Genomic DNA, 12,412 nt, shown 5'->3' with positions numbered 1-12,412 from the left:
CATCAGTAACATGGGACAGTTAATGCCCGTCTTAGAGGTATCTCTTGGGATGTTAGGTACATTAAATGAAAATATGTATAAAATGTGCAATAAATGTATCATTACCTAGGGGCCTAACACTATAACACTATCAGCTGTGGCAGCAACCACCCCTTCATTCTGTCTACAGTAATTTTGGAGCCACTTGGCCTCTTCCCGCAGGTCCTACAGTGGAAGCCAAAACTTCTTGGGCTGCAGCGTGAAAGCAAATCCCACTGGGGCTTACCAGAGTGTCCTCTTGGGGACAGGGGGGCCTGTGTGCGGGGACTCCTCAGGCCAGTCAGTATCTTCCTTCCTTCCACCCTTTTTCTACACACACACATAGACATGCGTATTTTAAAAAAACCAAACTGGTATCATTCTATTTGAACTACTTTTTTTTTTTTAACTTAACAATACATTATAAGCATTTCCTTCTCTCCTTAGTCTTCAACACGATGATTTTAATGCCTGCATTCTAGCCTGTGAATGTGCCACAATTTATTTGTCCTATTCTATTGCTGGACGTTTAGATTGCTTTCAGTTTCTCACTGCTACAAATATGCGACTGTAATATCCTTGTAGCTGAGTCTTTGTCTATATTTCTGATTATTCCCCTTTGATAAGATTTCTAGAAGTGATCTAGGTCCAAAGGAGAGGCTTTTAATGCATACTGGTAAATTGCCCTCCAGAAAGAGTGAGCCAATGTACACTCTCAGGGTGTGAGAGTGTTATTTTCCCATATAGTTGCAAACACTGAAAATTATCATCTTTGCTCATTTGTTAGGTGAAAAATGCTGTATTAGTTGACCCTTTGTTGATTACTAGTAAGGCAGAATATTCCTCTAAGTATTTGTTAGCATGTCTATTTCATTCATGCTGGAACAAATAATTCTTAATTTATTGCCTGTTCCTGACATTTGCTTAATTTTTTATGGGTAAGTTTGTCTTCTTCTTACCGATTTTTAATAGGTCCTTCCACTTTTCATTCGGATATTTTTTAAAAATAGTTTCTCCCGTACATTATTAGGCTCTCAGTGTTGTTTCTGACTTTTTGCATGTGCTCAAGTTTAAAATCGTAACGGAGTCTATCTATCGATCTTTTTCTTTATGGTTTCTGTCTTGGTATCTTGCTTAGAAAGGGCTTCCCCATCCCGAGGTTGGATCAATATTCGTATATACTTTCAAGTTTTTTATGCTTTCTCTTTATATTTAACACTATTTAACATATCCACCTGGAAATTACTTGGGTGGAAGACAAGGACATAAATTGATTTTCTCCAATTATGGTAATTAACCAGTTAGCCGAACACCACTTACTGAATAATCCACCATTTCACCACTGATTTCAAGTGCCACCTTCCACATATATGACATTCTTATGAGAGGGTAAATCTCGTTTCAGCCAGTCACACAGAATAACTGCATTCCAGTGACCTCCATGTGAAACTGCCAGCTGTCCATTCATCCATTCACTCCATATTTACTGAAGAGAATGGTGATAAACAGTAGAGGTAGAGAGATAAAGATCCAGTCCCAGCGCTCACCATCTAGTAGAAATGGCAGATGGGAAAATAGACAGAAATAAACAGAAGGCAGCATGACCAGTGCTGTGATGAAAGGAAGCACAGAGGAAGGACACTTCATCAGACCTGGGGTGGCAGGGAGGCTTAGGAGGAGCTCGCAGAGGACACAGCCAGAGCAAAGGCAGGAGTGAAAGAACAAGGTGTCGGGACTTCCCTGGTGGCCCAGAGGTTGGGACTTTGCCTTCCAATGCAGGGGGTGAGGGTTCGATCCCTGGTCGGGAAGCTGGGATCCCACGTGCCTTGAGGCCAACAAACCAAAACACAAAACGGAAGCAGTGTTGCAACAAATTCAATAAAGACTTAAAAAAAAAATGGTCCACATTAAAAAAAAAAAAAAAAAAAGAACATGGTGTGTCCGTGTTCAGTGGAGCTGGAGGATAAAGGTGACAGGTGAGGGGGCTGTGGGAAAGAAGCTGCAGAGGGAGGCTGGCATGGTCTCCCAGCTTTAGTAACCATCGGTTTTACTCGTAATATTACAAATTAAATAAATACACATTGAATGAGATACCATTTTTCATCAGTCAGATTAGCAAAGAAGTCAAGTTTGATAATATGCTGTGTTGATGGGAGAATGCAGAAACAGGCATTCTCAAACATACTGTTTCCCTTGTACATGACTAAAGAATATATTTTAAATGATACTATTGGTTGCTTTTGAGGAGGGGAACCAAGTTGCTGGGGGAAAAGGATGGGACGGAGCTTTGCACTGTGTGATCTCTTAAATGGCTGATATTTTGAACTATATGAGTTAATAAATAAATCTAAACCTAACTAACTCACTAAATAAAACGCACATAGCTTTTGAACTGGCAGTCTATATCCAGGGACCTATACTACAGGTATACGTATTATACGGCAGTATATTTCCAGGCTATTCATTAGAGTGTTGTTTGTGCAAGTAAAACTCTAGATACAACCTAAATATCCTCAGTGAGGACTAGCTGAGTAAATTTTGGATCATCCATATGAATTGTTTCCTCTAGGGAGAGGGAAAGAAATGGGTGGGTGGAAGGAGGAAGGTGTTGAGCTTTTTCCTTTTAAACTATGTCCTTCGATAGAGTTGGATTTTTTTATTGCAAGGCTATATATCTCCTCATTCTCTCTCCTGCCAGCCCCTGGCAACCAACATTCTACTCTCTGTCTCTCAATTTGACTACTCTATGTACCTCATATAAGTGGAATCATACAATATTTGTCCTTTTGTGACTGGCTTATTTCACATAGCATAATGTCTTCAAGGTTCATCCACGTTGTAGCAGGTGTCAGAATTTCCTTTTTAAAGCTGAATAATAGTCCATCGTGTGTATATACCACATTTTGTTTATCCATTATATCATTGAATTTTTAAGTAGAAAGTTGTATCTGTGTATCATCTAAAAACTAGAAAAAAATGATTTCAAAACACTATTTCCTTTCTTCCTCTTCCTCTGGGATAATTTAAATATCATAGGAATTATCTGCTCCTTGAAAGTTTGAAATAGTCCATTCACTTGTGAAACTGCGCCTGGGCCTTTCTTTGAAGTGAGACTCTGACAGTCAGGTAGAGTCCTTGGAAGAAAAGCTATGCTGTGTAAAACAACCATAATTTATCTAAAATAGATAGGGACAAAAATTAGACAAAAAAGTCAGGAGGTAAAGAGTAAATGTGAAATTTTTCTTATCTCTCAGAGGGTGAATCAAAGATACCATTTCAGTTTTGAAGTTGAAAAATTGAGAATTGTAGGCTTAAGCGTGGGGCTTACCGTCATAAAAATAACCACCAGTAGAACTAAAAGCGAATTGCCTATGCTCCCATTTAGAAAATTAAAAAAAAAAAAAGAATAAAGGAAAGAGAAAACCTAGCCCTTGGAGCAACAGATAGAAAACAAGGGAAACAGAAATAGTGAACTGGCCTTTTGTCATGGGGTCGGGGAGGGCGTGGGAGGAGCCAGGTAGCTTCTGCCTTTTTTTCCTGGCGTCTTCATTTTTACTTTGGTTTAAATTATTTTGCATATGGAGATACCAAGGTTGTGCTCTGCGTCTGTGGCCTGTTCCTAGTTGGAAAAAGAAGACATCTTCTTATCTCATTTTGATTCTGTTTTATTTCGGTGGGTATCTCCTAGGGGGATTATGCATATGCTCATTAACTCAGCCATCAAGTCCCAACTTGACTTTGAATAGGAAAAATGTGCCCCTTAAATATGTTTACTGCTCCTGAATTAATCTTGCCAAAACACTGCGTTAACCATTGACCTAGATGATCTCTGTAGGCCCTTCCAGCTCCCTCTGTGCCTGTCTTGGTTTCTCTGTCTCTCTATCTCTCTGTCTCTGTCTCTGTCTCTCTCCTTCACACACACACACACACACACACACACACACACACACAAATCTAGGACCTGTCTCTGAACATTGTGTATGACCCCACAGCACTACATGGCAGAAACAATAGGGAAGCAGTCTTGGTTTGGCGTAAGAAAGAAATGTTTTGATAATCAGAGCTATTCAAAGATATGAAAAACCATCTCACAAGGTGGTGAGTTCTCTGTTATTGGAGATGTGTAAGCCCAGGCTGGATAACCACCACCTCAGAGGTTTTCAGGCCATTCAAGCGTCTAATGGGGATTTAGAAGAAATTTGAAAACAAAAGAGGTTTCTTTTACTTAGAGGTGGGGAGTGAGCCAGAAGAGAACCACAGAAGCCCCTGGGCATGGGGAAGGCCTGGGCTGGGAGCTGGGGGAGCACTAAAGGAGATTTGCCAGGCCTCTTTTACTCAGTTGAGTCCTCTTTCTAGAACCACAGAAATGTTCATCCCTCCCCCAGGGATGGCCCTGATGAGTCTTGAGTTTGGAAACACAACAGTATTGTGGAGCTGCAGGAATAGCCTAAGGTGGAGACACCACAACTGCAATGTTGACTCCAGCCCTTGTTCCTAAGTGCAAAACTACCGGTTGAGCGGGCTTGCAGAGTTGCCCAAGGGACCTGTTCTAATGAATAGCCTAGAAACACTGGAATACATTCTCAAGTGTGTAAATAGTGCTTCTGACATATTTGAGGGGGCTTGAAAACAGTTTTAAGTATCCTAATCAGTTCAACCAAATACACTGAGTATCTCTACTAGCAGGCACTGCTGGCTGGGTAGGGGCCCAGGAAGGCCAGGGTAGGGGCCCCAAAATAATTAAGACTGAGTTTGTGCTCTCCATGGCAGCCTCACGGCCTCGGAGATGAGAAGCACACAAATCCAAGTGACTGCCAACCCAAGGCCCAGCCTTAAGTGCTGTGGTCCAGTTAAGAAGATGAGGAAGTGAAGTGGGAATGCTCTGGGCCAGCTTGGAGTAGGGAGGAAGAGGGAACGGGAAGCTCGGAAAGTTCATCTCAGATTTAGGGGGGAAGCCCTCAAGGGAAGAGCGTCCCAGGCTGTGAGGTCCCCAGGAGGCAAACACCAGAGGTGGCAGTGGGCGAGACACGAGTAAAGAAGGGTTGTTCGCATCTCCAGCGCCTGTTTCCCTCCATTACCACAAAAGCCTCCAATCTCCTTTTTGGGGGTGCGAACCCCTGTCACCCTCTTGGGGTGACAGCGGCTCACCTCCAGGACCCTCCCCTTTCAGGTCTGCCAATCAAAGCACCGATTCTTCCGGGCCACAGTGATTGGCTCAAGGTGAATCTATGGCTTGGGCCTGCCCAATCAGAGTGAAGCCCATGAGCACAGGTGCTCTGTTGCTCCTTTGAACCTGTGAGAAACAAAATCCGGAGCCCCTGCCGTCTTGCATCTGTGGGAGCTGGCGGGGGAGGGACTGCATTGACCAGGGTGGCCGAGGTGAAGCCACCAAGGTTCATCACCAAATTGAGTCACCTCCTAGGAAGAGGCTAATAAGGCTTTCCTGGCATTGGAGGTGAGTTCAAAGTTCTTGCAAAATCACGTCAGAAACAAAATCACGTTTGAAACAAAAGCGGAAGGAAATGGGGAGCGGCAGCGGTGTTTTCCCATGTCCACGAAGCCGCTTTATCTGGGCTTCTCAGCTACCTTGAAACCAAGAACGGGCTACTCGGGGTATTCTAGCCCCTGGGGAGTGGGCTCTCTAAGGAGTAAGTGAGAACTCGGGGGCCTGTGGCAGTCTGATGTGAATGAGTGTTTGTCCATTCCCAGGAATGCAAGCATCCCTGAGGGGTCCTGGGAGTAACCGGGTTCTGATCCCAGTCATGAGTTTCTGATCATGCGCTGCCTTCCCGTAGGGCCCAGATTCAGTGACCAGCCACATCCGAGAAGAGAGAATATTTCTGCCACTTGCTCCATCCTTTGTGGAAAAAAATCTTCTGTACTCAGGAGTTAGAACGTTACCCTAGGGGCAGTAGAATCCGTTAAAAGTTTGTTTTTCAGAAGGAATGAGACATCAGAGCTATGCTTTAGAGATAAGGAATCTTAGGGGAAAGAATGGATTGCAAGGAGAGAGATTGGAGGCAAGAAGCTGATTTGAGAGGCTGTCTTTTCATCCATGACAGACAACGCTGACGTGGCCTGGGGCTGTGGCAGCAGGGAGAGAACAGGGGACCAAAGTGATGGACACTGGGAGTAGAATTAACATTTGTTTTATGTGGAGGGTAAAGACGAAGACAGGATCAGAGGTGATTCCCTGGTTTCTGGCTGGAGTATCTCAGGAAAAGGTCCACTGAGATAGGCCCTTAAAAATCCCTTCAATTACCAATCAAGTAGAGTGTCCCCAGTTTCACGTATACAACCTTTGTACACTAAAGCTTTTTGTACCTCTGAGCCAAACTGAAAGGAGCATATGAGTGAGCACAGACTATCTTAGAAAGGATACACAAGAAACTCAAGGAGTCCAACTCAGCAGCTGAGAATAGGGTGTAAAAGCACTGATTATTCAAAATATAAATAGAGTTTAAAATTTTAAGTATATAATCAAATTTTAAGAATAAAAGCAGTACGGGATTTCCCGGGTGGTCCAGTGGTTAGGACTCCACGCTTTCACTGCCAAGGGCCCGAGTTCAATCCCTGGTCAGGGAACTAAGATCCCACAAGCCACATGGCACAGCCAAATAAATAAATAAATGAAAGCAGTAGCAAGACAAGAGTGTGTCACCCATCAGTAGTCACCAAGCTGAGAATTTTTCAGTTGATAATAATAAGACAGGAGCTTCAGCAGGACAATGCAGGGAGGGCTCTACACCCTTCCTCCTGTAGTTCTCTAGTAGGTAACTATTTGACCACAGTTCACAGCCTGTCTCTTTGTCATACACACATCCCACTGCTTCCAAGGAAAGCAAATAATCCTCAGAGACAGTAAAGTCTAAATTCCACATCTTTTGGTTAAAATGGTAAATTGTATTTATTTTACTATAATAAGAATCATATTATATATACATAGGTGTACATATACACTTATACAGTTATATACATACAGATACATGCATACATAAATGAAACACTAAAAAGCTACAAGCCAAATGTCAGCAGTGAATTGTGAAGTCTGAATTGTGAGATTATGAGATTTTTACTTTCTTTTTTTTGTTTTTGGCTTTGTAGGGTCTTTGTTGCTGCACGAGGCTTTCTCTAATTGCCCTGAGCGGGGGCTACTCTTTGTTGCAGTGTGCGGGCTTCTCATTGCGGTGGCTTCTCTTGTTGTGGAGCACGGGCTCTAGGCGCGCGAGCTTCAGTAGTTGTGGCACACGGGCTTAGTTGCTCCGAGGCATGTGGGATCTTCCTGGACCAGGGCTTGAACCTGTGTCCACTGCATTGGCAGGTGGATTCTTAACCAGTGCACCACCAGGGAAGCCCGAACACATTACTTTTTCAGGGAAAAATAAGTGTGTTTCTTTAAATCCACTTGAGTTTGCTTGAACAGGCTCTTTGGCCAAGGAGGAGGCAGGCCCTAGGGGCAGATGCACGTGTGTTCCACCGCAGGAATTTCTCCTCTCCACGCCTGCCCTCCACCTTTACAAGGCGATTTCAGGCTTGCAGAGCTCATGAAGAGTCTCTCGCTCACACGTGGGCATTGTCGGAGGGCATGTACAAGGTCTCTTTGAATCTCATAGATGAATTTACAGCCGTTTCATGAGGGATTCCTCCCGATGGCCCCAGAAGCTATGTTGGGACTGTTCTGCCTGACTTACAGCCAAGAGTCATGTCAAGGCTGTGTGTAGCAGCAGCACAGTGCGGTGGGAAACGTGACGCAGACGAGTCAGCCGTGGAATTCTGCAGTGTGACCGTCAGCCCAACACTCCCCCTCTCTGGCCCTTCCTTCCTTCATTGCTAAGATGAGGGGATCATTAAGTCCATTAAAAGCAGTATAATTTTTTCCTGAAATCGGGCCCACAATGGATTTTGAGTTTTGCATCATTTGCAAAGCAGTTTCTGTTTCTTTCTTCTGCTTCTACTGGTGCAGAGACCTGAGGCCCACTACAATGCCTTGTCTAAAAGCAGAACCACTAAACCTTGGTGACACAAAGAAATTGCCGCAGAAACTTTGAAATTTAAGAACTTTCTGCTTTGCTTTGTTGTTTGTTGTTTTAATTTTTTACTTTGAGCCAGGTCAAATTTTTAGCCTTGATGTATTTCCCTCACTGATCTTTGAAGAGAGAAGGGAGGTCCCCAGAGGCCAAGGTGGGGAGGGCGATAGGCAGACAGGATGGCAGGGAGCACCGCTTAGAGTTCTGTTAACAAACAAAATTCACCTGAGTGAATTTGCAGATCAATTGGCTTTATTCAGCAATTCACAAATCGGACAGCATCCCATCTAGCAAGCAGAGAGCAGCTCCAAGGAACTGTACAAAACGGAAGGTTTTGAAAGGCAGAGAAGGGGTGGGACAAAGAAGTCATCAACAAAATAAGGGGTTATTTCAGACAAAGGTCACCTTCCTTTTGGGGAAGGCAGGGGTCTATGTGGCAGACTACCTCACTAGTGCTGGCCAGGAAATTCCAGACTGACTGGTTAAAGTCACTTTCATGGGATGGGCTAAAACTGCAATTTGGTTACGTATTAAGTCTTGGTTTACTGATGTGGGGCATAGCACACGTGACTTCATTTTGGGTCTGTTGTTTCTTTGTTTAACAGTTCTATTTGAGTAGAATAGGCATGGCAAGAATAAACACAAAAGGTTAACAGAGGGCTTCCCCGGTGGCGCAGTGGTTGAGAGTCTGCCTGCCGATGCAGGGGACACGGGTTCGTGCCCCGGTCCGAGAAGATCCCACATGCCGCGGAGCGGCTGGGCCCGTGAGCCATGGCCGCTGAGCCTGCGCGTCCGGAGCCTGTGCTCCGCAACGGGAGAGGCCACAGCGGTGAGAGGCCCGTGTACCGCAAAAAAAAAAAAAAAAAAAAAAAAATGTTAACAGGGGTTTTCTCCCAGGAGAATTATGGAATTTAATTTCTCCAGATTATTGACAGTGAGCATATATTACAGTTTTATTTTATATTGTATTTCAATAAAAATCAATCAGTGTAAAGATTCCTAGATACTGTGAGACTCATTAAAATCATTTTGTAGTATTCTTTTCTGTAAACAAAAGACCTTTTTAAATTAAGAAAAACATCATTTAAAATTGCAAATGCTTTTCTTTTTTTAATGAAAAAACAATTAGCCATGACTTTTTTCCAGTGAATAAAAATTTCCCTAACAGGCTTGCTCTAAATGTTAAATTTTAAAAATTTCAGTATGGTAGTGCTACCTCCATACACAATAGCTAGCCTGATTAAAAGTTAAAATCTTTCTTGAAACACAGAAAATCATTATAATGAATAATTCAAGTTAAAAAAAATTTTGATTCAGTGTTTTCCTAAAAGTAGCTTCATATTTTAAGTACTCATTAGAAAAACGACGCTGCAAAGTAATTTGTAAAATGAGACCACTACACATCTATCAGAATGACTAAAAATAAAAAATGATGACAACACCAAATGCTGGTGAGGATGCAGAGAAACCTGATTCCGCATACACTGCTGGTGAGAACGCACAATGGTACAACCACTCTGGAAAATAGCTTCTTCACAAACTAAACATACACTTATAATATGACCCAGAAATTGCACTCCTGGGCATTTTTTTCCCAGAGAAATGAAGCCTTGTGCTCACACAAAACACCTGTATATGGATGTTTATAGCAGGGGTTGTAACAACCCCAAACTGGAAACAGCCCAGATGTCCTTCAACAGGTGAATGGTTAAGTGAACTACAGTACATCCATATCATGGAATCCTAGTTAGCAATAAAAACGACTGAAGTTTTGATATATGTAAAAACTTGGACAAATGTCCACTTTCCTCATTTGTAACAGGGAGGAGGTTGTCTCAAGAGCCTTCCTGTTTGGGAATTCACGATACAGATGAGCAGAGTGGGGCAGGATGAGAGCATGTTTGAAAGAGCTTAGGGATTTTATTTTACTTTATTTTATTTTATTTTTTAGAACTTTTAGAGATTCAAAATAATCAGAAGGAAGTGGCTTGATGAAGGCCAACCGTCATGCTTCATGGGAGCCCATTTTGGAAGCTGGGAACCCAGGAGAAGGGGAGTTTAGGGTAGGTGCATTCTGTTGGCACAAGACGAAGTCTGCTCAGCTGTAGTGAACTTTAAGGTTGTTGCTTTCTCACACTGAGATGGGACAGGGTGGATTTGAGGCCTAAACTGAAAGGATTCTGTGTTCCCAGGAACATAAGGGAATATCTTGTTCTGATACACAAAATTAAGGGTTCATCAGTCAAGGCAACTAAAGAACTGGAGAGAGCCACATTGCCTCCTGAACACTGGGAGCAATGGGCAGTCCGGTGTCAGAGCACATTCATCTGGTGTAACAGTATTTGTCATGTGATTCTCAAGCACGACCGGTGTCTGCACTGTGTTCAGGCTAGGAAGTGAAGTACGCAGTTCAGAGCCCACGAAAATCTCCACAAGCTCAGTTGCTGCACATAATGCGCCAAGGCGGGATTTTACATCCGGGACAGGAACCCCGCTAAAACCGGAAGCACCCCTTGCTACGGGGTCTAATGGGGGCATATGTAGTGTCTCCCAACAGCCAATCCTAGTGCCAGGAGTGTTTAGGAGGCGTAGCCGTGGAGAGACAGTGGCCAATGGCAGAGAGGGCCGTTAATAGAGTGAGGGCAACCGCGGGTGAGGGGAAGAGGGCACAGCCGCCACGGGAGGCTGAGGAGCTCTAGCCAGTTGGGTGGTTAGACTGTTGACGCGAACTGTAGCGGTACTTCAGCCACCAAACTTCGATACTCGCCTGCCCTTAAACATCATGGAAGATTCACAGAGTGAGCATCAGCGGATGTTACGACGCCACAAGCGCGAGAAGGCAGAGCTGCAGGCCCACATTCAGGGCATGAAGAGCTCGGTCCCCAAGAGCGACAAGAAGAGACAAAAGCAGTTGCTCCTCGATGTGGCCCGCCTCGAGGCCGAGATGGAGCAGAAGCACCAGCAGGAGCTGCAGAAGTTCCAGGAGAGTTTCCCTGATAACAGCAACCTCGATTCAGTCACTGAAGATCTGGGCAAGCTGGATCTCGAGGACAAGCCTCCTCACCTCTCGAGGGCACAGAGAAGGCGCGAAAGAAAGGTGGCCCTCGAGAGAGAAAGGCAGGAGAGGATGGCCAAGGCTGAGATGGAGCATCTGGCCAGCTTCCGCCATGACGAGGAAATGAAGCTCGACGCCATCCTGTGGGCCAGGAATCTGGAGATGAAGGATATCCCGGTCGGCGGCCACTGCATGTACCGCGCCATCCAAGACCAGCTGGTGTTCTCCGTGACCGTGGAGAGCCTGCGGAGGCGCACCGCCGAGTACATGCGGAAGCATGTCGAGGACTTCCTGCCCTTCTGCAGCGACCCCGAAACCGGCGACGCCTGCAGCCGCGACGACTTCTTGAGCTGCTGCGACGACATCGTGTTCAGCGCGTCGTGTGGAGGCCAGCTCGAGCTGAGTGCCCTGTCGCACGTCCTGCAGACCCCCATCGAGGTGATCCAGGCCAACTCGCCCGCCGTCGTCTTCGGAGAGGAGTACACCAAGAAGCCGCTCACCCTGGTCTACAGGAGCTACTCCATGTGCGGGGAGCACTACAACTCGGTGAAGCCGCTCGACGCCGGCTCCGTCAGGTGCCTGGCCTGCCGTCTCTTGTAGGCCCGCTGCCGCCATCGCCGTGGCGGCTGCCGTTGGAGCCGAAGCTGCCGCCGCCGCGTCTCCTCAGCAGGCTCCGCTTTTTTCCTTCGGTTTTCTCAGGGTTTTGTTGATTCATTTTACTCAGAGTTCACCCCCTCTCTCCACCCCCGCCCCCCCTTCTTCCTCCCTCGCTCTTCTATCCTCCTCGATCGTCCCTGGGTTGCTTCTTTCACGGGGTTAGGGGAACCGGGGAGGCCGGTGACCAGGAAGACATCTGCACCGTCCTACCCTAGCGGAGTGACTATGCCAAGTTCCCACCTTTCTTGCTCCGCGGCATGTGGGGTTGGGTCTTCCCCGACCAGGGCTGGAACCCGTGTCCCCAGGATTCTTAACCACTGAGCCACCAGGGAAGCCCTAGTATTTTGTTTTGTTTTTCCATAAAACCTTGTATGGTTGCAAATTAATTACAGTTGTTTAGATGTTTTCTGAATTCTAAATAATGTTTGTTAACTTTAGAAGTTAAATGTAAGCGTTAAATGTAGAAAGTAGATTTACCTAAACTGATAGGCTAGATAAGGCTTGCTCTGAGATGTGAAAGATCTCAATTTAATTTCCTTTATTAAATATAAGAAAGGACATGACTTTATTCAAGTAGTTGATTCATTTCATTATATCTGCAATTGATGTGACGTAAGAAGAGACAAACTGATAGGTAGTTTAACTTACTGTGAGG

General features: G+C 45.0%; 1 protein-coding gene across 1 annotated transcript; it reads left to right on the top strand.

Annotated features, from left to right (window-relative positions):
- The first annotated feature begins 9,522 nt into the window (after positions 1 to 9,522).
- On the top strand, positions 9,523 to 12,205 carry LOC308609123 (OTU domain-containing protein 6A-like). Its single transcript, XM_081222669.1, has one exon. It carries the CDS (start codon positions 10,828 to 10,830, stop codon positions 11,698 to 11,700), a length of 873 nt encoding a protein of 290 aa, XP_081078795.1. The 5' UTR covers positions 9,523 to 10,827; the 3' UTR covers positions 11,701 to 12,205.
- The last annotated feature ends 207 nt before the right edge of the window (positions 12,206 to 12,412 follow it).

The sequence above is a fragment of the Mesoplodon bidens genome (assembly GCF_964165515.1).
Source record: "Mesoplodon bidens genome assembly, chromosome: X".
NCBI lineage: Eukaryota > Metazoa > Chordata > Mammalia > Artiodactyla > Ziphiidae > Mesoplodon > Mesoplodon bidens.
This window is presented reverse-complemented; position numbering and strand designations above follow the sequence as displayed.